Below are 26,104 nucleotides of genomic sequence, written 5' to 3'. Positions count from 1 at the left end.
CCCCACTTAAGAATGAATTTAGGCCAAGATGGAGACGTAGATGGAGGATCCACCTTGCCTCTGTGCACAACCAAATCTAAGAACAACTATTTTTAACAGCAGTCACAACCAAGCCACACGGAAAATCGACAATACGGAGTCCAAAGGACAACTAGATACTCGGCTGGACCGGTACAAGGAGCGAGGCCAGCAGCGGAGCAGGTTAGCAAGAAAAAATTCCTGGGGCGGTGCGCGGTGCGCGCAGGCAATCGAGGGCGCTGATCGCCAGCGAGCTGGCTGCCGGAGCGCACAGGGAAGAGGCGCGGTGGGTCGGTCGGTCGCGCGCATTTACGTGCGGAGAAACCAGTGAGAAGGGAAAACCGCGCGGTGCAGCAGGCTCGCACAATTAGGATCGGATAAACAAGCCCGAGGCGTGTGAGTGACTGGATGCGCTGGGCTAGCAGAGAGGAACGCCATTGCTCCCTCTCTGACCCCGCCCCCACACACAGCGTCACAAACCAGCGACCTGGGTTGCCCCGTCCTGGTAAACAACTAAGGCTTCGCTCCGCTTACTTAACAGCACTAATAGACCAAAAATGGCTCTAGGACAACTCAGAGCCCCAGAACCGATAGACCTAAGTGATGAAGAAATAGCCAGTCTTTCAAATGCACAGTTCAAAACACTGGTTATCAGGATCCTTACAGAACTGGTTGACTTTAGTCACAAATTAGAGAAACATATGGAAGCTAAATTAATTGAAATGAATGGGGATACAAAAGATACCAATAGTAATGGAAAGAAAATTGGGACTCAAATCAAGGGAGAGAACCAGAAGGAAGAAAAAAATGATCAAACAGAAAGGAATGAAGAAATAAGAATTCAGAAAAATGAGGAGAAGCTTAGGAACCTCCAGGACATCTTTAAACGTTCCAACATCCGAATTATAGGGGTACCAGAAGGGGGAAAGGCACAACCACCAGTTGAAAAATTATTTGAACAAATAATAAAGGAGAATTTCCCCAAGATGGCAAAGGAAATAGACTTCCGAGAAATCCAGGAAGCTCAGAGAGTCCCAAAGAAGTTGGACTCAAGAAGGAACACACCAAGGCACATCATAATTACATTAGCCAAGATTAAAATGAAGGAAAGAATCCTAGAAGCAGCAAGAGATAAGGGGACAGTCACCTACAAAGGAGTTCCCATCAGACTGTCAGCTGATTTCTCAAAAGAGACCTTACAGGCAAGAAGGGGCTGGAAAGAGGTATTCCAAGTCATGAAAACCAAAGATCTACAACCAAGATTGCTCTACCCAGCAAAACTTTCATTTAGAATGGAAGGACAGATAAAGTGCTTCTCAGATAAGACCAAATTCAAGGAGTTCATCATCACCAAGCCCTTATTATATGAAATGTTAAAGGGGCTTACCTAAGAAAAAGAAGATAAAAAAGATGAACAGTGAAAGGACAACAAACTCACAGTTATTAAGAACCACACCTAAAACAAAAGCAAACTAAGAGGATAGCTAGATCAGGAGCAGAACCATAGAAATGAAGATCTCAGGGAGGGTTAGCAACAGGGGAGTGGGAGGAGGGGAAGGGGGGAGAAGGTACAGAAAATAAGTAGCATAGACAGTAGATAGAAAATAGATAGGGGGGAGGGTAAGAATAGTAGGGGAAATACAGAATCTAAAGAATTTGAGACACATGTTCATGAACTAAAGGGGGAAATGGTGGGGGAGGGGTATGCAGGGTGGAGGGGAAGGGAGGGGGGAATAGAGCAAATGTAATGGCATAATCAATAAAAAAAAAAAAGAACACCCCCCCCCAAAAAAAAGAATGAATTTAACCAAGGAGGAAAAAGACCTGTACTTAGAAAACTATAAGACATTGAGAAAAGAAATGAAAAAAGATAAAAGGGCAACTACACTGTCCTGATGGATAGCAAGAATGAACATTTTTAAAATGTCCATACTCCCCAAAGCAATCTACCGATTAAATGTAACTCCTATCAAAATACCAATGGCATTTTTCACAGAACGAGAAAAAGTAGTCCAGACATTTACGTGGAATGACAAAAGGCCCTGAGCAGCCAAAAACAGTCTTGAGAAAATGTATCATGTTACCTTATGTCAAACTATACCACGTGTTTATAGTAATCAAAACAGCATGATACTGGCATAAGAACAGACACATAAATCAATGGAACAGAATAGACAGCCCAGAAATAAACCCGTGCCTATAGTCATCCCTTGCTATATCGTGGTTCACTTACTGTGGCTTCACTGTATCGTGGGTTTTAAAAAAAATTTAATTCTGTAGTTTTTGGTATATCACAGGATTTTGTATACTTCACTGGTGAGTACCCATATAGAATTTTATATGTTGTTAAATTACATAGGTTTAAGAGTGTAGAAAGTGTTTAAGAGCATATGAAGTGTTTATAAGAGAGTGGAAAAGGTTTGTAGGAGTGTGGGAAGGGTTTATAAAGCCTTAAGATACATATAAATAATAAATATAAAGCCAATACTTTGCGGATTTTTACATATTGTGGGGGTCTCTGGAATGTAACTCCCTTGATAGGTGAGGGATCACTGTATGGTCAATCTGTGACAAAGGAGGCAAGAATGTCAGTGGGGTAAAGATAGTCTCTTCAATGTGGTACATACATACAATGGAATATGACTCAGCCATAAAAAGAAGGAAATCTTGTCAACTGCAACAAAATGGATGGACCCAGAGGGTATTATATTAAGTGAAATAAGCCAGCCAGAGAAAGACAAATACTGTATGATTTCACTTATATGTGGAATTCAAAGAGCAAAGCAAACAAAATAGAAAAAACTGATAGATATAGAGAACATTTTGATGGTTGCCACATGGGAGAGGGGTTGGGGATTGGGTGAAAAAGGTGAAAAGGATTAGGAAGTACACATTGCCAGCTATAAAAATAGGCACGGAGATGTAAAAAGCACAGCATAGAGGATACAGTCGATAATAGTGTAATAACTGTGAGTGGTCATGTGAGTACCGGACTCACTGTGGGGAGCACGTCATAGAGTCCGTGAGACACGGGTCACACCTGGAACTAGTATAACACTGCATGCCAACTGTGACTGAGAAACAAGTAAATAAATAAAAATAATAAAAAGCTTTGTCCAAGGTCAAGTGCTACTAAATGTGAGTTATAATTTCAATTTCATGCTTTTTGGAATAAATTTCAATTTCAAATGATAAGCAATCATTGGGAAGTACCAATAGCTTTGATAAATACTCAACTTTACAATTTCCAAACAATTTTCCAGGGTAGCATAATAAATAATGATTTTTTTGCCCATGAGTGCAGTTTTATTTTCCTCATCTTGATATTACCTTATTGAGGAAAAAAATAAAGATTCTATTTTTGGTTGACAAAACAAAGAAAGAAAAGGTGTATAAAAGTAGACAGGTGGAGGGGGAAAGGTATGCAGCTGATACCAGTACACACGTACACACACCCTCTTGCTAATGCTTGACCTTGTTTTTCAACAAAAATCAGTGACTACAGAATACAGAGGGGGGCAAAAGTAGGTTTATGGTTGTGAGTACATGAAAAAGTTTATTCTCATATTATTATTGTTTATTGTTGTGTTGTTTTCCATACAAACAACTGGAAGTGTGCTTTCGGCCCACCCTGTGCACTGTTAAATGGTATCTGAAACAGTATGGCGCAAGACTGTATGGTATGCACTGTTTGGTATGCACTGTATGGTATGCACATTTAACTGTGTGCACTGTTAAATGGTATCTGAAACAGTATGGCGCACGACTGTAGTCCCAGCTACTTGTGGCAGTTTCTCCAGGTGTTCCTTCATGTGCACTGCAGGACACACCCCTCCCTCCCTTCCAACCTGCCACTGAGTAAGCGCCGATAACTCTAGTTGGGTGAACTGCTGGACACACCTATTTTACATGCAGGGAAAGACAGCACCCATTGTTTCCTGTTTTTGCTGTTTGAGTTTAAAAACGAGGATACTTCTAGTATTGCCATGAAGTTTTAGAGTTAGGTGGCTTTATAAAATCAAATTATCTGCTTCTTTGTGATGGGTACCATGTACCTGCTCCCATAGTCAGTAGACGAAAGTTTAAATTGTGAATCACAGTAGCATGTGCTTCACATCAGTGTTTTACACTTTTTTAAAACCCAAAGTCACATTAAGAAGTACATTTTATAATCTGACCAAGCACACACACACAAACATTATATATATAATTAGATACATACATATATAATTAAAATAAAAGTTGCACAGAACTTACCAAGAATCGATGCAAAATACCCTGATATTTTCTGTTCTCTTTCATTTAAAAAACTGATATCAACCCACTAAATTGGCTTCTTTAGACTATGCTTTTCAGCAGTTTCACGGTTCTCAACAGAGAGGGTGATTCTTTTGATTGTTAAATAAATAAAATTTCTGGAGTCCAAGAATTCAGTTTTGAAAGAAATTAGAAATATGTCCTAATTTTGTTGTGAATATTAACTTTTTGTGTATAGGCTGCTTTCAGTGCTAGTTTTTCTCTCACCTCTAGGAGAGTGAGCGGATGAGATGGAATGTTCTAAATGGCGGTTTCTCTTTTTTCTGCAGCTCTCACGTGTGAAGAGAAGCCTAGTGCCTCGTTAACGTAAGGACCTCACTGACTGGAAGCTACAGGTTTTGCCATCAGCTTGCCTTATCCTTTTTGGTCTGGTTCTTTTCCTCAAACAGTGGAAACATCTTTCTTTTGAGTTGCTTTTGTTGCAGCATTAAGAAAATGGCTGATAGTGGCGTCAGGAAAAAACCCACAGGGTGCCCCCACTGCTCATCTGCCTCTCAGGAAGATCTCCTTTGCATGTGCTCCTGTGAGACAAGGCTCTCTCCAGTGTCGGTGGTGGAAATGTCAGAGACATCAAGCATTGCTTGTTCAGACATTTCAATTTCACTGGAGAGAAAAAAAGACCAGCAAATTAAAGATAACTCCTCTGGAAAAGATGGGGTAAATATCAAGGATTCTAGTTCTCAACACAAGTTGGAATCCTGTCCTCCAATGCCATGCCTAGCTTCATTCGTAGATCTCATGGGTCCTTGTCAGCTAATTCTTTGCCTTCTTAACTACTAAAGGAACATTTCTTTCTTATATAAGAGGTGAACAAAGTTGATTAGTACTTTCTTTTATGATATTTCTAACACTGCCCAAATTAATTACTTCCTGGGATTGTGAGTGATTTAGAATGTTGTTCCAGCTTTTAAAAAAAAAATGGTTCAAGCTGAATGAAATCTGAATTTTGGGGCACTTTTTTCAATGCAGAATGACTTGTGGTTGTGGTTAAATATAGGATGGTTACTATTGAAGACAATTCCTGGTTATCTAAATGGAATATCAAATATACTCTACAGAGTCAGTGTGCAGACAGTCTGTGACGGCCCCATCGGGCTGGGTTGGGTGCGCCTGCCTTTCCAGAGAAGAGGTGTGCGGAGGGTTTCTCTAGACACAGCACAGCTTTGGGGTCAGAGTGGGAAGTTTAAGAAAAGTTAGGTTCTCGGCCCTCAAAGTTGTACCTTTTTTAGATTTTCACCCTAAACTTTTTTTCTGATTTGTATTACAATATAGTAATTGCCATATAGGCATCTCTGAGTTAGTTGTTACTGGGTGAGTTGTTAACTATTATTTTCATTGGAAGCATACTTTGTGTGTGTCTGGCCAGTAATCTTTTATGTGTAATCTATTTGAAACGACCCCTATGTTTCAAAACAAGAATGATTAAGAAAGCTGTGAAGTTGCCTCCTTGTGACTTGAAAGAATCATTAAGGAGGTTCTGATCTGTCTGCTCTGCAGCTGATGAGGGACATACACCTGACTGGAGTCTGGGGCTCAGGTCGAGCAACTTCTTAAGGTCCCTTCCAGCCTAATGAGCCAGTAACTCATGAAGGGCTTACTGAGAATTGGAAAAAAGACAGCGAATTATCTTGTCTGCAGTAAATATCATGGCACACATTAAAGATTTGTCATGTTCTCTAAATTAGGGCTTTTACTTTGTCAACAAGTGTGCTGTATCTTAATATTACTTTTTCCCCCCCTTTTTGGTCTAAGCCCTCAAGAACCCCGAACATAGAGAGAAAGACATCTCAACAACAGTGGGGTCGGGGCAACTTCACAGACGGAAAAGTCCCTCACATAAGGATGGACAATGGAGCTGCTATTCAGGTATTTAGAAAGCAAAGTGAGCCACTAGGAGGAACGTTCACATTTCTTCTGTGTCACTCAGTGGTTAATGGCAAAAATGATTTAAAAATAAGTCTCTAAGGAAAGGAAGGAAAGAAGAGGGGAACTTCACTATTTTCAAGTATGTCGGAGTCTTTACTGCCAAAAATGCAGGCTGTTTTTTCTGTTCATAGAGGACCAAGTGGATTTTAATCAAAGTTTTTTATTAGATAAAATGAGAACAGGTCTTGCCTGTTGCTGAGTGCAACCGTGGAGTCCTTGTGTAGCGAAGACTACGCAGACTTTGTGTGGCGTGGAGTCACTGGGGGCGGAGCCAGGCCAGGCGGCGTCAGGTGGTTTGGCTGCTCACTTCCTCGAGGCCACTTTTTGCTGCCTGTGATGGGATGAGTGCCAGTGTTCGTTTTCCCAGGATTTTGATTATGGCATACAAATATGAATTAAATATTAGTGCCATTTTAGAAATGAAATGTTATTTTAACATCAGTTTAGAGGAACTTCAACAAGAATAGCCACAAAAGGAGACTTGTGTCAATGTTAACTTTAAACATTGTTTTAACAGATATTTAGCAATATACTTGAAGTGATCAGAAAAACTTCCTGAGAAATTCTAACTTGAAAAGTTTAAATCTCCTCTTTTAAGTGAAAGGCCTGTATTTTTTAAAGTGTACAAATTTACTGATTTTTAAATTTAGTCATGAGCTTTTATAAAGTAAAAATGTATTCATTGTGAAAAATTAGGAAAATACAGATAGAAAAGAATACAAAAAAATGATGAGCCATATATAACCAATGTTAACATTTATTACCTTTCTTTTTACATATGTATGTCACTCTATTTTTTTCTTTTCCATTTCTTTTCTGCTTTAAATTATGGAATATTCAAAGTATGTACATATTTTCAAGAAATAATCTTAACTGGGGTAGTAGGAGTTTTTCTTCTTCCATTTAATGGACAGTCTCATTTTAAAGATTTTAAACATTTCAGTAGAATATAAAACAGGAAGTTATAGTCATCCAAATTCTACTACCCAGCGATAACCACTCACTACAAATGAGCATGTTTCCACACAGTGTGAGCCCCGCTGTGTACACACTTGTTCACCACTGTTACCGTAGCACTGGATCACGCTCACCTCCACACTCCACACTGTGCCATGGACTTAGCCTCCGTCAAAGAAGATAGACCGGTCTTACTACTGTAATAGCATCCTCCTAAAATGAATACAAATGAGAACTCATTTTCTTCTTATTTTTACCACTATGTAATGATATCAGAGCAGATAGTTAAAAAAAAAAAAGATCAGTTTATAAAAAACTTGTTGGGCCATTGAGCTGTTCCTCTACCCAGTCCTCATTTTAAAAGTCCTATTTAAACAATATTAAAATTCTGTACCCAAGTTGTGGTTCTGTATGTTTAGAAAGAAAATGAGAATTTCATTTCTAAAGGTCAAGAAAAATTGGAGAAATGGTTATAGGGTTGAGATATTTTTGTTCTGTGGGGGAATAAAGGGGTAAATGATCATTTAAATTCAGATTTGGTTCATTTTATGTAATATGGAGCAGGGAGTGACGTATAAATATAATAAAAGTAAAATATTTGTCTTATTTTAATCATCTTAGGTTTTTGACTTTGATTCTCACTATTAAGTGGTAGTGAGGGAGAAAAGGGAGCCAAAGTAATGATGTCATCTGAAAGCAGGTGTCTGGGACGGGCCGCGCCCACCGTGAACCCAGGAGTCCCCACTCACAATACCCATGACCCTGAGTCCGGAGCTGCTCCTCCAGGGTTCAGCTCCACACACCCAGCCTCTCATTTCTCTCAAGAACGTCTGTGTAGAAGGATTCTGACTGAGTCTGTATGTGTGTATGTGTAGAGGCTCTGACTGGGTTTATTGATTGATTCATTGATTTCTCATTCCACATTTACATTGCTATACCTTTGAAAGCCTTCCTTGCCTTGCTTGGATTATTAAAAAAAACTCAAATTTTATTTTTTTTTGCCTTTGTTCACTCATATACGAGTCTCAGAAGCCACCTGTTTCAGAATGTTTACCTTTACTCTCCCAGGGTTTTAGCCCTGGTCTCTGGCCCCAATGTTGTTTTGTATTTTGATTTTAATTGAAAACTTTATGATTTAAGAATAATCCTGTCCCTTGAGTAGATTACAAATTCTGAGAATACAGAAATTGTTTTATTCAACTTTGTAGCCCCCAAAGTATAAATCACAAGGAAATATCTAAGGAAAGGCTAACATGTTGAAACTGAATTATTTCCTTCTTTCCTCTCTTTCCTTCCCCTGCCCTCCCCTCCCCTCCTCTCTCTCCCTTTCTTACCCTTCCTCCCACTTCTCTCCCTCCTCCTCCCTTTTCTCTCTTTCCCTTTCCTTCTGTCTTTCCTTCTTTCTTTTTCTTCCTCTCCTCTCCTCCCTCTCTCCTCCTCCACCCTTTCCTCCCTTCCCTCCCCCTCCCCCTTTCCCCCATTCACTAAAAATGGATCTTTGGCCTACAAGGTTTTAGGGTAGGCTTTTTAAAGGACGCAAAAGAAACAGCTTCTTAAGGAGCTTCTACACATCTGATCTTGGGGAAAAAATGAGTGAGAACATAAGTAAGACAGTAATAATAGTGTTTGAGGATCAGTGCGTACGTGCTGAGAGAAGTCAAAAGGAAGGAGCCCTCACCACAGGGCGGAGTGGGGAAGACCTTCATGAAAGAGGTGAATAATTGGGCATCGAGTCTTCTGTTACTAAAGTAAGTGGAAAACAGGAGGACTAGCAGCGACTTCACCTGTTGCACGGGGAAGGTGGACGTGGCCGCACAGAGCTGGAGCAGCACCTCCAGGGAGCCTTTGGCCCACCCAGTGAGGCGGTTGTTCTCTCATGCTCAGAAACTCTCTCAAGACCCAGACATCCTTATTAATTCCTTGAAGTTGGTTTGGATTGGGGAGGCTGACTCCTCCCAGCCAAATTCACAAGACATGGAAGTGTACCTGAGTGACCCACCAGTCAGGTTCCCGTACAGCGCGAACCAGGATGCCGGGTGCGCCGAGTGCTCGTGAGCAGGAGACTGATGATAAGCCAGAGGATGCCTGGTCTGCAGGGATGGTTTTTACTTTCTTCCCAGTGATGGTTTGTATTAAAATTTCTGTGACACACTACTTTTTCTAAAACAAAAGTAATAAAACAATAAGTTATTTTCAATAGAAATAATGAAGGTAAAGAAAAAATGTTACTTGATAGACAAGAAAGCAGTAGTTCAGTGGCTGATATGTGTTAGTTTTGTGGTATAGCTCTTAGAGTTTTGGGATAATTTGGGGGTGAGTGCATTTTATACACACATATATGTATGTATGTATTAATATTCCATTCCTTTGTTTTATTAAGATATTTCATTAATATTATAGTTGTGAGAGACTCATTTTTATACTTTTCAGGTTTTCTACATTTCTCTGTTAGGATTCTTAATGATTTTCCTCCAAAGGACATTTAATGAAATTCATCAAAGCTTATTTTTATTTAACTAAGATGTGTTTATTAATATTGAAGCAAATACGTGGTGTCTTGTCTTTGACTTTGCCCTGGAGCAGAACTGTTCCTCCTTTGGGCGGGCGTCTGCCAGTGTCATGTGCTCACGTTTAATGTCCAGTGACTGTCAGGGAGACAAAGGGACTCTTATTTTTTTATCCAGGAAATCTATACATTTGGAAGAATTTTGGGAAAAGGGAGCTTTGGACTGGTCATTGAAGCAACAGACAAGGAAACAGAAACTAAGTGGGCAATTAAAAAAGTGAACAAAGAAAAGGTAAGGCTTATTAGCAGCGTCATACTGAGGGCAGTGCAGGGTGGGATGGGCAGTGCAGGGGGGGCAGTGCAGGGTGGGGGGCAGTGCAGGGTGGGGGGCAGTGCAGGGTGGGAGGGCAGTGCAGGGTGGGAGGGCAGTGCAGGGTGGGGAGGGCAGTGCAGGGTGGGGGGCAGTGCAGGGTGGGGGGCAGTGCTGGGTGGGGAGGGCAGTGCAGGGTGGGGGGCAGTGCAGGGTGGGGGGCAGTGCAGGGTGGGGAGGGCAGTGCAGGGTGGGGAGGGCAGTGCAGGGTGGGGGGCAGTGCTGGGTGGGGGGGCAGTGCAGGGTGGGAGGGCAGTGCAGGGTGGGAGGGCAGTGCAGGGTGGGGGGGCAGTGCAGGGTGGGGGCAGTGCAGGGTGGGGGGGCAGTGCAGGGTGGGAGGGCAGTGCAGGGTGGGAGGGCAGTGCTGGGTGGGGGGCAGTGCTGGGTGGGGGCAGTGCAGGGTGGGGAGGGCAGTGCAGGGTGGGAGGGCAGTGCAGGGTCAGGGGCAGTGCAGGGTGGGGGGGCAGTGCAGGGTCAGGGGCAGTGCAGGGTGGGGAGGGCAGTGCAGGGTGGGGGCAGTGCAGGGTGGGGAGGGCAGTGCAGGGTGGGGGCAGTGCAGGGTGGGAGGGCAGTGCAGGGTGGGGGCAGTGCAGGGTGGGGAGGGCAGTGCAGGGTGGGGGGGCAGTGCAGGGTGGGGGCAGTGCAGGGTGGGGAGGGCAGTGCAGGGGTGGGGGGCAGTGCAGGGTGGGGGGCAGTGCAGGGTGGGGAGGGCAGTGCAGGGTGGGAGGGCAGTGCAGGGTCGGGGGCAGTGCAGGGTGGGGGGCAGTGCAGGGTGGGGGGGGCAGTGCAGGGTGGGAGGGCAGTGCAGGGTCGGGGGCAGTGCAGGGTGGGGGGGCAGTGCTGGGTGGGAGGCAGTGCAAGGGGGGCAGTGCAGGGGGAGCAATGCAGGGTGGGGGGCAGTGCAGGGTGGGGAGGGCAGTGCAGGGTGGGGGGGCAGTGCTGGGTGGGAGGCAGTGCAAGGGGGGCAGTGCAGGGGGAGCAATGCAGGGTGGGAGGGCAGTGCAGGGTGGGGAGCAGTGCAGGGGGGGCAGTGCAAGGAGGGGGCGGTGCAGTTCTTTATACTAACACACCTGCCTGTGACCTTGGGGCTGGGTCCAGGCTCCTCCCCAGGGTCTGTAGGCATTTCTGAAACCTTCTGGGAAGGGACCAGTTCTTAAACTCAGGGGGTAAGTATATCTAGAAAAAGCAAATATAAGGATAGCTAACATAGTCAATACAGCCAAATATAGGTAAAGTTCATGCCAGAGTGAGTTGAAGATAAGCTCTGATTATCAGTGTGTATAAATGTAGGGCTGTTGGCTGTGAATGTCTCAGCCAGAAATGAGTCCTGGGACTCTCTCCTGATGTGGTTCTGCTCTACTTTTCTCTGGTTCTCTCCTTCCCATTGCGTCCCTGTTTCCTCAGTGTTAGTTTATTCTGTTTATTCCTCCCACCTGCTCTTTTAGTTTGAACCACCTGTCCCCCAGCTATCTGCTGTGCACTTTACTTGTACCCACTGTGTTCCTCACTGGATTTCCCTGGGGCTGGAGAATGGCTGGGCTTGTCTTTAAGGGGGACTCTAAGTCCTCAGGTTTCACAGCTGATCATTTCATCAGCTTTTTAGGAATTTCTGTGCCTGGTAAAAAAAAATCATGACGTTTTTTGCTTAGCTTTGTGATGATGATAAATACTACAGTAACAAAATGCGGCAGTAGGGTTTTTAGTGTATTCTTTGAAACAAATGATAATAGATTGCATACCACTTCTCCTTGAAGATTAATAAAGTACCTTCTGAATCTTAATAACGGGAGAGCCAGAGGTCTTCTAGAAATCTTCAGGATTTTAAAGCCGTGGTGCCACACGGAACATTACTCCCTTTGCCCCTTTGGCATCAGGTAGGACGGGTTTAGGGTCAGGACGATACTCCTGTAATCAGGACCTGCTTTCGGTTTTTGGGATTCATAGTCTTGTGCACATGTGTCGATGCGGAGCGCTTTCAGGGCACTGAGGTAGTAAGATGAAATTATGTGATCGATATATGAATTGGACAGCACATCACTGTGTAATATGTGGGTCAGGCTGTTTGGGATTGGAGGTAGGAACGGAATTGAGGTGGATTTTAGGAGGAATGGTGGGAACTTTTCCATCTCTAGTCTAGACAGAAATTCACCCCTTACAGTGACTATTTTTCTCAACTCTATTCGGATAACCGTAAAATGTGACTTCCATCCTGCATGGGTAGGGCATAGTAGGTGGGAAGTTTTGGTTGAAGGGTGAAGTTGATTGGAAGTGGGATGACCCTAGGTAGAATTTTATTATAGATAAAGATGGCCTTATGATCGACCCCATTGCAGTCCTCTCAGAACTGTTACATACTCTCCTAAGCTCAGGGTGGGGGGCCGTGCTGGTGTGTGGGGGAGGTGTGAGGAAGGAGGGAGAGCTAAAAATCTTTGTTATCCCTTCAGAGATGTTTTATATGCTTGAGCACGATGCTTATCTGCAAATAACGATGGCCATTTGGATTCAATAGGGGAGGTGACTGGGGTGGTGGCAGTGGTGGTGAGGGGGGAAAAGCCCTAAAATTTCTTAGACGACATTGTATTAATAGAAACTCAATGACTTACACCCTGATTGGAGGCCTGTGCTCGCTCCGGGGTGGCTGCCTGTACCTTTTGCTGTCAGGTATGGTTAAGGGCTGCTTGTAAGGAGATGAAGTGGGAGTTAGGTTGGTTGGAAGGCAAGCTCTCGATTTCTCTCTCTCTCTCAGTTACTAATTTCTGAGGCCTGGGGACCAGGAAGTGATGTAATGCGGGGCTAAGTGCAGGCTCTCACTTCCTGTTGTTTCTGTTGATGTATATAAATATAGTCAAAGCGAAACAGCAACAGGAGAGAAAACTGCTTTGGTTTTATCTTCTCTGGTGGATGTCCCTGGAAAGCAGATTTAGTTTTTGTTATGCTAACATCAGAGGATCAACATGATTCTGAAGAAAACACCAAAAGACATATTAAAAACTGGAGTGATTTTAGTGAGGTGACAGACACCATATTATAGCTGATGTACAGGAACCAGCCCAACAGGCAGATGTGGTCTGAGCGAAATTATATTTAAAACTGGAGAGAGGAGAGAAGGGGCACAACTTAATTTTATTATGGAAACAAGTTGCATGTTGTCTTTTGAAAAAGACACTTTTCAAGAAAGTAGAAAAATGGAAGAATAACTAAATTTTACTTTGCGGTGTGTAGTAGTGACATTCGTGTATGAAGTCTGTGCTTCCTCGTTATTTAAGGCCGGCAGCTCTGCTGTGAAGTTACTGGAACGGGAGGTGAACATCCTGAAAATCGTGAAGCACGAGCACATCATACACCTGGAGCAGGTGTTCGAGACGCCCAAGGTAACGCCCCCGCGGGCGCTGCAGTCCGCATGTTGTTGTCATTACAGAAGGAGCGGCACTTCCTTCCACAGTGATCCCTGCGGGGCACGGTTGCTCGTGTCCTTGGCGTGAGTTTGTCAGTGAAGATTGATGAGAGTGTCCTGGAGGACTTTTATTATTGATTGTATAATTAGGTGTCTGATGATTAGATTGATGGCTTTAGTGATAGTTTTGGGTGGCATGTTGAAAACAAATGTTTAAAACAGAAACAACTTCATATACAACCCAGCAGGGATTAGAGCCTCCTTAGAGATGGCTTTACTTTCAGTTTGGTCCTTGGTTTCTCCATCGTAGTGTCTTGGAATATTGTCATAATTTTGCAAGATTAGCTTTATAATGAAGTCAGCATGTATTTATTCGGCACTATGTAGAAGATACTTTGTCATCTGTGTCTTGTCAACGTGTTAAATCTTCATTCTCCCCCTGGATGTTAATGTTATTTTCTTTGAATGCATGTCATTTTTATTTAGAGTTGTCCTGAAGGCTGGGGATATGCCATTCTGTGTCCAGACTGTCAGCGCCTATGGGCTCTGGTGTTACTTTGCTTGGAAGGAAAATAGTGGTTAGACATGTGGACTCTGGGGCCAGGTTCCCCGTGCACTTGAATTCCAGCTCCATTATTAGGACCATGACAAGTTACTCCTCCTCTCTATACCTCAGTTTCCTCATCTGTAAAATGGATTTAATAATAGGATCGACCTCATTTAATTGTTGAGTGATTAAATGGGAAAATGGATATAAAGTATCTGTCCCCGTAAATGTTAGCTGTTGCTTCCTCTGTCAGTCTCTAAGGCAGTACTAGTTAGTTTGGGTTATGCATTATGCTTGATTCATCGGGAGTGCTTAGTAATGAAGAAAGACCAGTCATCCTTCATGGGAGCAGTACGGCAAGGGTGCTGAAAGTCTTCTCTGCTCTCAGTCTTACACTTGTGATTTCTTTATCCTCAAATATTCTCAGAATAATTTTGCTCTTTGATTATCAGTTGTAGGCAACCTGTCTGATAAGGTTGTGCCTTGGTGTGGTTTTCTTCATGTTTCTAATGCTTGGGGATCATGGAGCCTCTTGGCTCCATGTGAGTTTATGGTTTTCATCAAATTCAGGAAATTTCTCTCCATTATATCTTTAAAAATCGTTTTGCCATCTCGCATTTTGGGGACTCCAAGTGCACGTTAGGTTGCTTAGAATTGCCCTCAGCTTACTGATACTCTATTAATTTTTTACGTCTTTTTTCTGTCCTTTCATTTAGCGTAGTTTCTGTTGTGATGTTTTCCGATTCAGTCATCTCTTTTTCTGTAGCATCGTATGCGTGTTTATCTTTTCCAATGGAAATTCGATTTGGGTCAATATTTCCTCCTCTTAAATATAGTCATGATAATTTAATATCCTTTTCTACTAATTCTATCATTTGTGTCATTTCTAGTTCAGTTTTATTCAGTAATTTTCTTTTCCTTCATCACAGGTTATATTTTCCTGTGTCTGTTAATTTTTTTATAGGATGTTGGGTATTTTTATATTTTTATAACTGTATTTTAGCTTTATTGCAAGACACAGTTAAGTTACTGTGTCCGATACTTTTGAAGCTTCTTTGAAGCTTTGTTAGGTGACGGCAGAGCAGTCTTGGGTCTTGGGCTAATATTTTTCTACTGATGAAGAAAGACCATTCAGAGGACTCTCCCAATGCCCCTGAATTGTGGGATTTTCCGCTCCGCCTCATGGGAACGCAGACTCTTTCTGACCGTGTGTAAGCTCTAGTCACTGTTCCCTTGGTTCCTTCTGCACGGTCTTTTCCAGCCTCTGGTAGTTTTCTTCATACACACGTGCTGACTGGTCCTCTGCTGAAGACCTAGGGTGATGCTCTGCGGGTCTCTGGAGCTTTCTCTGTGTGCAGCTTTCTCCTCTTTGGTGCTCCGTCCGTGCACTGCAGTTGTCTCGGCCTTCCTGGACTCCCAGGAACTGGACTCCCAGCCAGTGCCTGGACTCCCAGCTCCATCTTCTCAGTTCATGGAGACCCCTGGGCTCTCCTTGGAGCCCACTTCCTGCTCTGTGGCCTGGAAGCTTCTTCCAGACAGCAAGGTAGGATAATCGTGGGCTTGCCTTGTGGGTTTCCCCTCTCAGGAACACTGCCCTCTGCTGCCTGACGTCGGTCTAATGTCTGAAAATTGTTGTTTTGTATGTTTTGTCAGTTTTTCAAGTTGTTTCAGGAGAGAAAGTAAGTCTAGTCTATGCTACTCTGTATTGGGAACAAGCGAAGGTCCAAATGTAGAATAGTTTGAAGACAAAGGAAACCATTATCTGTGACTGTCGTTTTATGTATTGCTTGCCCTTAATTCACATAGATCAGGTCGGCCTCCCCCCACTCCCCAACTCACACAGAGGCCTAGACCTTCCACTGAAGCCGGCTTTAGAATTACTGGAAGTTGCTGCCCGATTGGTCAGGCCACGGTATTAGCACTGATCATCCAACTTAACTGTGTTTGGTATCTTGTGAGTCTAAATGTTCTCCACATTTACATGATGATTTCAATAATTATGAAAAGCCTTTTGAAAACCTGTTATTGCGGTAACTTTTATCACTGTACGTACTTAAAGTGGACATCAGTGCATGTTGTAAGCACAGCTAACATGACTGTTCCTTCCACCCTTCCACGGGCCGGTGTTCTCTGCTGTGCTGTCGGTACAAGAAATGTGGCCTTGTTTGAAAGCGTATTTGTGTTAGACTTTGCAGAATAGTTACTCACGAAATTGTAAGGCATTCTGAGGTTTAGTGAATCAGAATTTTAACTATAAAAGTAAAAAGTTAACCTTCTCTTCCTGTTCTCATGCTTGCTGACTGAACACAGAAATTACATTCACAGAAATTGTAGAATCGAATCAGACCCCCAAATTTCAAAAACAACAAAAATCTAGCAGCACAGAGTAAAGTGGAGATGGAGAGGGTGTTTGGTGACTGAATTGCAACAGGTGTGAAAAACACCTGTTTTTCGGGTGACCGTGAACCATTCTGACTCAGTAGGCGACTTGACTATTGTCAGGCCTCGAGTGGTCCCAGTCACATCCGCAGAGACAGCAGCGCTTTGTCTGTGGCTCCCACCCCTCCCGGCCAGGTGGTCCTGAAGGCCCACTGCTCCTTTCTCCTAGGTACCTTTCACACGTTTTTCTTCTCCTCCTGCTTGTCTCCCTTCCGTGCCTCTTACCCACCCTCCACACGCAGGTGGGCACGCACAGTGTGCTGCCGGATCTGGCGTGCTGCCTATCTTTGTAGGGCCTGTAAGCTAAGGGTTTTTTTAAATGTTTTTAAGTGATTGAAAGAAATTTAAAAGAGTAAGCTTTCATGATGTGAAAACTATATGAAACTAAAATTACAAAGTCTATAAATAAAGTTTCATTGTATTGTTTATGATTGGTTTTATGCTATAACAGCGGAGTTGAGTAGTTATAAAAGCAATTGTATGGCCTGCAAAACTTAAAGTATTTATTGTCTGGCCTTTGCAGAAAAAGCTTGCTGAGCCCTGCTCCACTTTACTGTTAGAGTGATCATTTAGAAATGCAAAATCAATAATAGCATATACCTTTCCTATTTCAGACGCCAGCTTAAAAATCTTCAGTAGCTCCTGCTGCGTATGGGAAAAAGGTCTAAACTCCTTTGTGTGGTACCCAAGACTCTCTACAACCTTGCACCAGCCTGTCCTTCCTGGCTTCCCCCCTCACCACCGTCTCCTCTCTTGTGCCCCACCAAACTCCCAGCGCTATTGTCAGTGGCAAAGTGGCACCGGAAAGTAACCAGAGCTCAGTTCAGCAACCTTGGTGCTTGAGTTTTGGCCGACCAAGAACTCAAAACCAAGATTCAAATGATTACAGAAACTATATTTAGAAAGTCACAGAAGTAGAAAAGGTGTGCCCACTGGGCTGTGTGGGAAACAAGTCACAGAGGTAAAAGGATGGCCCTTGGAGCTTAGGAGAGAGGAAGCCTGGGGGAAGAAGGAGGCGGAAGGTGAGGGCGTGCTCGCGCCCGCTGGGCCCCGCTGTCCCCAGGGTTTTCTCCCCTTTCTGAAGGCAGAGGGGGGCGGTCTTAGGGGAAGTTTCAGAGGAGGATCTCAAAGGAATGTTCAGCAGCTTTCCAGCTGTGCTCTTTCACGTCCTGGTCTCTGTTGATTGGGTGGCGACAGGGGCAGGGGTCATTAGTTATTGCAGTGGGTCCTGGTGTCAGCCATGGAGTCACTCCTCTGGTTTTGCTGCTTTTCTGGGCCTGGAGTTGAAACACAGCCAAGGCCTAAATGTTATTCGTCTGACCAGAGCTCTGACTCTGTGGTCAGCAGACCTAAGGCTTCGTTCCTAAAACCTTTAGGCAGTCAGAGCCTCATTGTTCTGAGGGCTTAAGGCTAAGGGAGTAATCGTGCAGAGGTTTGGGTGGGAGTTGTAAGGGGGTGTTCCCTGCCCCTTGTTCCTTCTCCAAGGGGGTTTACCACATGACCAGTGAATTGCCAGGGGAGGAGAGGTGAGGGGAGGGTCTAAACTGTGTGGCTAGTGATATGCAGTCAAGGGGTCTAAACTGCATGCCCAGTGATGTGCTAGGGGAGGAAAGGTCACCCTGGGGGTGGGGTTCCACCCTACAACTGCCCGTTGCTAGGCACCTGAGGCTTTCTGCCCCTGTGACCTTCCATGCATACCTGGCCTGTTCAGCTTTGCATACTTTGCTCCTGCCTAACCACCTACTACACATTTAACACTGAAATGTTCGTCATTCTTTTAACAGCCAGTGCCATTCCAAGTTCTGTGGTCTTTGCAAGTACCACGCGTTCTGCCTATTCTTGTCCACGTTCTCTATGCCTGTATAGCCATTCAGTCATCCAGACCTGCCTGTGACGTCACCTCCTCAGTGGGCATTCTTCAGGCCGACACTTCCCTGCTCTGTAATCTCATGGTATTAGGATCTCCCCTCTTCTGTTAATGCTTGTCACCTGACATTGCAGTTGTACAGACTGGGTCTTATCCTTCCTTGTCCTTCTGGTATCCTGCACGGAATCTCATACATGACAGATGATAAATAATTTTCAGTTAATAGATTGGTGTGAAGGTTGTGAACATATTTTTACTGTATATGTAATATATAACATGTTCAAGATCCCCACCTATATAATTTGTTCTCTCTTTCTCTCTCTTTTAAAATATATAATGTCAGAAAATGTACCTTGTGATGGAGCTTTGTGAGGATGGAGAGCTCAAAGAAATCCTGAGTAAGAAAGGACATTTCTCAGAGAACGAGACGAGGTGGATCATTCAGAGCCTGGCGTCGGCCATAGCGTATCTTCACAGCAACGGTAAGGGGAGCATCTTCCAGGTCACCGGCTCCGTGAATGCAGACCCCGCTTTGGTTCAGGGTAATTGTGTTCAGGACTCACAGTCACAGGAAGAGTGCCAGTCAGTATGGAAGAGTTTATTTAAACAATCAAAAGTTTTTCCTTTATAACTTATTTTAATTAGAAGTAAGGCAGGTGTACAAGTACATTGCCCATGGACAAGGATAAAGTTCTAATATTTCCATTCAATCATTTGAAAAGCAGCTATTATTATCAAATCAAAAGTAGACAAATCAGTAAGTGAAATTTCTAAAAACATTTATATACAAGGTCTGTCCAGAAAGTATACAGCCATGTAATATGAAAAATAGAGACATTTTTGAAGAAGCTACAAGAGACATTGTACATAGGACAATGCTGCCTCAGTCCCCTGCAAAGTAGGCACCTCGGGACCTCACACAGTCCTTCCAATCTCCATCAGCTGCCCTGTTGTGTTGTCCTGAATCTCACCAGCAGTCTGAAATCTCATCCCTTTCAAAGGTCATTTTAGTTTTTGGAAAAGCCAGAAGTCTCAAGGTGCCCAATCTTGGCTGTAGGGGGGCTGAGTCATTTGACGTTTCACAAAAAACTGCATGAGACATGATGAGTGGGCGCATTGTTGTGATGAAGCTGCCAATCACTAGTTGCCCATATCTGTGACCTTCTGAATCATCCACATAGTTTTTGTGGAGGAATGTTTAAGTTTCACATACAGTTTGATGCAGATTCTTTCCTCTACTCACTCAGTCATTTCGAATGCGATGGCCACACAGCACACATGCTCACTCAACAGTGTCTACTGCCCCCACCGACTAGTCCAGTGACGTCGTCATTGATCATGCGTGCTCACTGCAGTCCACTCTCCTGGCTGCCAGGTTACATCAGTGTCATGCAAACCATTCTCATTGTATTAACCATGGCTGGACTTTTTCCGGACAGACCTCATTAATAATTTTAAAATTGTATATTCTTGAAATATTTTCAAAATATTGTTTTCATGTATTCTTAAAATTATTGTTCAAGTAAAGTTTTCTGTCTTTTTCAAAATATTTTATTTATTTATTTTTAGAGAGAAAGGAAGGGGGGAGGAAGAAAGGGAGAGAAGCATTTGTGTGAGAGAGAAACATCGATCAGTTACCTCTCGCCCAATCCAGGAACTGAACCTACAACCCAGGCATGTGCCCTGACAGGGGATTGAATCTGTGACCTTTGGCTTTGTGGGACAATGCCCAACCGAGTCACACCGGTCAGGGCTTTCAGAATTTTTTTTTAGTTTTTTAGAGCTGTTTTAGGCTCATGGCAAAATTGACCAGAAGTTACACAGATTTCTCATACAAATTTCCCCACTCTCTGAAAGTAGAACAGACGTTCTTATGATACCTTTTATAATTTGACATGGCATAAAGCAAAAAATCACCTTTCATTTATGTGGAAAAGTTCTTGAGTGTTCCCAGACCCCAAAATAACCTACCAGATATCTAATACCAAATAACATTAACGTAGTGAAAACAGGGAAGACATGATAAACAAACGCCATGTTTTGTACGCCATCAGTCTGCTCAAGCAGTAGACTTCCCATTTTATCCATTAGTGGATATCAGCTAGGAAGACAGCACTTAGCAACTAGCAGAACCAATAGTAACTTTGTCAGCTTTCAAGATTGTTTATCTCTGTGTGTAAATAGTGCAAATAGTGGACACAGGCACATTCAGTGCATGCATAATCTTTATTTCAATCACTACGATCACAGTGCTTAATTATGTCTAGTTTTACAGGACTCATGAGCTCTCTTAGGCTTTTCTGATACCTTAAGACACATCTTGCTAATGAATGCCCAAAATAAATCAAGATAAAGCACAGATGCTCAGAGACACAGTTCAAAGCCATGGCAGCTAGAGGCCGAGATGTTGCGTGTAGTTCCCTGGAAAGGAGCTAGGTGGTGCCACTCACACTGCACGCTGCTTGGGTGTGGGCTGCCTCTATAAAGGCTCACTCAAAACAAGTGTTGAACTCGATTTTTGTTTTTCACATTTTTTTGTAAAAGCAAAAATCCTTTTGGGATTTCTTTGGTAGCAAAATCAGGTACTAGTTTAGGGTTTTTTTTTATATAAAAGCGAAGTGGTATAAAGTGAACTTTTGAAAAGTGGGGGATCCCTGTACCCCTGCCAGTACATGCGCAGCCTCCCCCATTAACAACACCCCCCAGCACAGTGGGACATTTTTGTCATTGAGGAACCTACGCTGATACATCATTCCCGTCCAAACTCCATACTTGACATTGGGATCACTCTGTACACTCTGTGGGTTTTGACCAGTCTATAATGGCATGTATCTACCATTATAGTACCATGCAGAACAGCTTCACTACTTCAGAGTCCACATTCAAAAATCATTCTGTTATTCTAATTGTTTTAGTGTTCTTTGGAGTTACTGCTGCTTTTCCTCATGCTTCCCTCCTTTTTTTCACGGTTAGTTGGCCTACCTGTGATTTGAGAAACGTTTCATTTTATAGATGAGAAAACAACCTTGTTCTAGAGAGGTGGAGCGGCATGGGTAGGTGAGGCAGAGCGGGTTCCGGAACCCAGGGCTTCCTTCAGCAGGCACTGCCTGAACATCCACTGCACTGCAGTCAGACCTGGGATAACGGAGATTCACAGACAAGGCCCCTCCCCTCAGGAAATTCAAGCTGGGGGGGACTGAGTATAGAAACAAATTGTAGTTCAACATGGTAATTCCTCTAGTAGAGAGACAGGTGAAGTGGAGCATAGGCGTGTAAGGGCTCCATCCGATGTGGCAAGGCAGAGACTTCACAGAGGAGGCAGGCGGGAGTGGAGGACAGATTCGGGTGGAGAAGGGGGCTTTCCCGGCAGATGGCAACAGCCTCTGCAAGGGCAGGAAGCCCAAGGCTTAATGCTGTGCTGAAGTCAATTTCCCCCCATTAAGGTCCAAATGTAGTCTAATTCAAAACAAAAATCTTACCAGGATTTTTCATGGAATTTGATACAATTATTCTGGAATGGGTTAGAATAGCAAAGAAACCAGTGAAAAAGGAGGCAGCAAGGACACTTGCCCTGCTGAGAATCAAAATGTATGGTAAAGATACATTAATTAACATTATGTGGTGTTTATGTAAGAAGAGATAAGTGGAGCAATAAAGACAATAAAAGTCCCCCAAATATAGGCTGGGCACTGTGTAAGGGGACTATAAATGGTTAGGTGTAACTGCCAGTCCAGGGCTTATTCAACTACATTTTTCTAGCCATTGTAGAATATAACCTTTTAAGCCTAGAGAAATGATTGCTATGGCTATGAACCAAATCAGTTATTGGCAAAGGAAGTGCTTAGTACATTGTCTGCCTGCACATAAAAACCCTACCTGAGGTCTAACATGTGCACCTGGAGATTTTGTGTCTCAAGGGTTCTTTTGTTTGTTTTTTATTTTAACACATGAAGAGTAGTGTGGTGATGTTACAGAAAAATATACTGAAGTAAGTGTAGTTTAGTCAAGTTGCAGTATGTTAAATGTTTATATCAGGAAAACATATGCAAAGAAGGAAAGAAGTGGTTCTCTATTTGAAGGTGTACAGATATAAGAAACATCACTGGGCTTGTAGCTGATACAAGCCACAAACACAGTTGTCTCCCTCCTCCTGGGAACCCTGACCTTGGACAGGATCCTCATCCACACTCAGGCCATTCGTCAGGAGGAGCAGCAACCAGGTCGGGAAGCATGGGAACCGGGAGAGACGAGGGAGTCAAGGAGAACTGGCTCCTTAAGCTTAGAAATGTGGAGAAAGGGACCTGAATAGTAGAAGGAAATGGAACAGGGCAGAGTTATGCTGGGCACGCCTCAAGTATTTCAGTGGTAGACAGTAAGTCAAATATATTAATTTGTTGTATTTGTGTCCCCTCTAATTATTTTTCCATTATTCATCTCATTTGCTTTGTTGTTTATTTTCTTGGTAGATATAGTACATAGAGATCTAAAACTGGAAAACATAATGGTTAAAAGCAGCTTTATTGATGCTAACAATGAAATGAACTTAAACATAAAGGTAAGATATTAGAAATGGTGGTAAATATTCACCCATAAACAGTTTGATAGTAAAGTAGCAAAGTACATCCTCTTTTTAAATATGTTGTAGAAGCTTTGAGCAGCCAGAAAATAAGTGACTTGTGCTAAAACAATAAAAAACTCACAAGAGGTTGTAACTGACAATAATTTTGCAAGTTAAGTGGTGAAGTTGAATTTTTTTAAGTACATATTCATTTGGATAGTTCTAAATCATTAGTTAATAGCAAGCAAACAGATGCTCTGAATTCTAATTAATTTCAAAATTATGCCTTTGATACTAAATGCCAAAGTCTGTATTTCTCACTGAAAATTTTCCTGGGTATTAATATTTATATCCTAAGCAAAATTAATGTGCCAAGTATTTATTCTTGAAGATTTTATTCAAATTAAGTGTTCCTTAATGTCAAATAAATGATAGGATACATTATTTATTACTTAGCACTTTACTAGTGCCTGCTCTCGAAACATACGAAGGCGTTAACTTAGGAATAATGTGTCTGTGGGTAGCTCGCTCTGCCGCGGATGGTAAATCCCTGTGGTACAAGTCGGCTTAACAGCATGGTTGTTTCACTTGAGTGAATGTTCTTGAACATTTCCATTGTAAACTCCGTGCAGGCAAGAATCATGTCTGTCTCATTCACTGTTTGTACTTGGAGTAATGCCTGACACATAGTATGCACTCAGTTAATATTCGGTGAATAAAGGAATACATTCTGTCCAAAAAACAGAATTGGATCGTGAAACCTTTTGTTTATTTGATACCCGTATAGATTTTCTGTGGAGAAGGACAGTGTTCTGGAACTTCAAGTGGGAAAATTGCGAAAACTCCTGGGGAAATGGATTAATCTGGTTACAAGAAGAATGATACCACACGTTGACAGGAACTTTTTCTTACTCCCTAAGAAACTTTGCATTCAGTGTCTATGGATTGACAGCCTGTCTTTGGTTGTGTGACCAATAAATGTGCCTGTTTTTCTGCTTTCAGCCCAAGGCTGTTCCAACTTGGGAGACAAGACCAAGGGCACATACTGAATATTTAACAACCGAATGTTTAATGACCAAGGTTTAGAACTGAGCAGAGAGACTGCAGCCGCAGGACTCTGTGTTTGCAGTCGCACTGTGTTTTTCCTGTTGCTTCTTAGAGTTTTTAATAGTGTGGTCATTGTTTTAACTAGTGCACTCCAGAAAACAAAGGGAATAATAAAGAAAAGGTAGTGTTCACCAGCGTTTTAAAAATAATTACAGAAAGGGGGAGTTTCTTTGAGTGCTGAAAAGGACAGCGATTTACACTTGTAACTGTGCTTTAAACCGAACATAGCTTGAGTGTCAGAAAAGTAGATAATAAACATAGTAAGGCCAGAATGTATTTTACAGTGAAAGAACTTAAAAATAAACTTTTACTTGAAAAAAATTAAATGCCTTCTCACAAGATGCCACTTCCCATGTTGAACTGGTGAATTTAATTAGAAGGAATGAGCAATCAACATCCTGGGTGTTTTCTCAAGATTTGAGAAGCCAAGCTTTTCTTTACCAAGTTTCTTCTTCACCGTGAGGGGAGGGTGGGGAGGAAAAGCAAGGTCCTTATTAGTAATACAAGTGAAGCCCCTCCATCCCCCCAGTTCCTTGAGTTAAATGCAATGATGAAATCCTGCCTTCAGAATGAGGGAACTCTGGGGCAGGAAAAGGGTGACTGAGTTTCTTCCTGCAGGTGACTGATTTTGGCTTAGCGGTGAAGAAGCACGGTAGGAGTGAGGCCATGCTGCAGACCACCTGTGGGACGCCCATTTACATGGGTAAGTTAGTGGGCCCGGAGTGGTTTATTCGGTATTAAAACGTAGAGCAAGCGATGTGACCAATTTTCCTTTGCCATCAGGACTTCGTGGCCCTGAGCAAGCTACTTTTTCTTTTAAGGTCAAATAATTTCAGTTGTTTTAGTGTTTTTCTCACTCAAAAAATTGTAGTGTTTATTGTTTTTCTGGGCTCTTCTTAAAATTGTTTACTTCTCTTAAGGAATCACACCCCCAGCTTAATTATTGTTTTTGTTAATTCATGCTAAAATCATGTCTTTTCCTTCTTTTGTTCTTTATTCAGTTTCATTGTCATCAAATAGTTTTTCATGAAGAATACTGATTAATTTGTAAAAGAACAATTTCCCGTTTTTCTAAATGTGCTTTTAGCAGCTTTACTAAGCTGTAATTTAAATGCCGTAAAAGCTGTGCCATTCAGTGAGTTCCCCTGCCGTCACAGAGTTGTACCACCTCACCACAGCCCAGTTCTAGAAAAGTCCGACCCCCCAGAGTTGCCTCATGCCTGTTTGTACTCAGCCCATCCCAGTCCCGGGTAACCACTCATCATCTTGTCTGTCTAGATTTGCGTTTTCTGAACATTCCCCGGAAATGGAGCTGCACAACATGTAGCCTATTATGCCTGGTTTCTTTCCCTCGGCGTCATTTTTGAGGCGTATCCCTGGTGTAGAGTGTGTCCGCAGTCGCACCTTTGTGTCGCTGCGCAGTGGGCCATCGCGTGGATGTGCCGCAGTTTGTCCACTCATTGGCTGGTGGACGTGGGGACTATTTCCAGTTTGGGCTGTTATGAATAATGCTGTTGTGAACATTCATGTGCGAGTTTTTATATGGCCATATGGTTATTTTCTTTTTTAAAAGATTCTACTTATTTTTTTAGAGAGAGGGGAAAGAAGGGAGAAAGAGAGGGCGAGAAACATGTGCTAGAGAAGCATAGATCAGTTGCCTCTTGCATGCTCCCAGTGCGGGGACCTGGCCTGCAACCCAGGCGTGTGCCCTGACTGCGAATCAAACTGGCGACCTATCGGTCTATGGCCAGTGCTCAATTCCATGAGCCACACCAGCCAGGACAATATATATGGTTTTATTTTCTTTGTGTCGCTACCTAGGAGTGAAATTACTGGCTCATATACTATTTATGTTTAAATCTTTAAGCAACTGCCAAATGATTTTCCAAAATGGCTGTAACATTTAACCTTTCTACTAGCAACGTATGAGGGTTTCAGTTTCTTCACATCCCGGCTGACACTTGGTATTGCCTTTTTAAACTGCAGCCATTCTAGTGGGTATGAAGTAGTATCTCAGTGTGCTTTTAATTTGTATTACCCTAGTGACCAGTGTGATGTTGAGCATCTTTTCCTGTCCTTATTCGTTATTTATATGTCT

General features: G+C 42.9%; 1 protein-coding gene across 3 annotated transcripts in view; it reads left to right on the top strand.

Moving 5' to 3' along the window:
- The window catches only part of STK33 (serine/threonine kinase 33), a 142,089-nt gene that overhangs the window by 74,464 nt on the left and 41,521 nt on the right, over window positions 1–26,104 (top strand). For all 3 annotated transcript variants that reach the window (XM_053672957.1, XM_053672956.1, XM_053672955.1), the window contains 7 exons: window positions 4,605–4,992; window positions 6,088–6,201; window positions 9,903–10,016; window positions 13,361–13,465; window positions 18,685–18,823; window positions 22,808–22,896; window positions 24,625–24,709. In XM_053672957.1, the coding sequence (XP_053528932.1) occupies window positions 4,771–4,992; window positions 6,088–6,201; window positions 9,903–10,016; window positions 13,361–13,465; window positions 18,685–18,823; window positions 22,808–22,896; window positions 24,625–24,709 (868 nt within the window). In that variant the 5' untranslated portion in view covers window positions 4,605–4,770. The remainder of the gene's footprint in view (window positions 1–4,604; window positions 4,993–6,087; window positions 6,202–9,902; window positions 10,017–13,360; window positions 13,466–18,684; window positions 18,824–22,807; window positions 22,897–24,624; window positions 24,710–26,104) is intronic.

Source organism: Artibeus jamaicensis, unplaced genomic scaffold (assembly GCF_021234435.1).
Source record: "Artibeus jamaicensis isolate MK-2021 breed Jamaican fruit bat unplaced genomic scaffold, CSHL_Jam_final contig_797, whole genome shotgun sequence".
Classification (NCBI taxonomy): domain Eukaryota; kingdom Metazoa; phylum Chordata; class Mammalia; order Chiroptera; family Phyllostomidae; genus Artibeus; species Artibeus jamaicensis.
The sequence above is the reverse complement of the archived record's forward strand: the minus strand, read 5'-3'. Positions and strand labels throughout refer to the sequence as shown.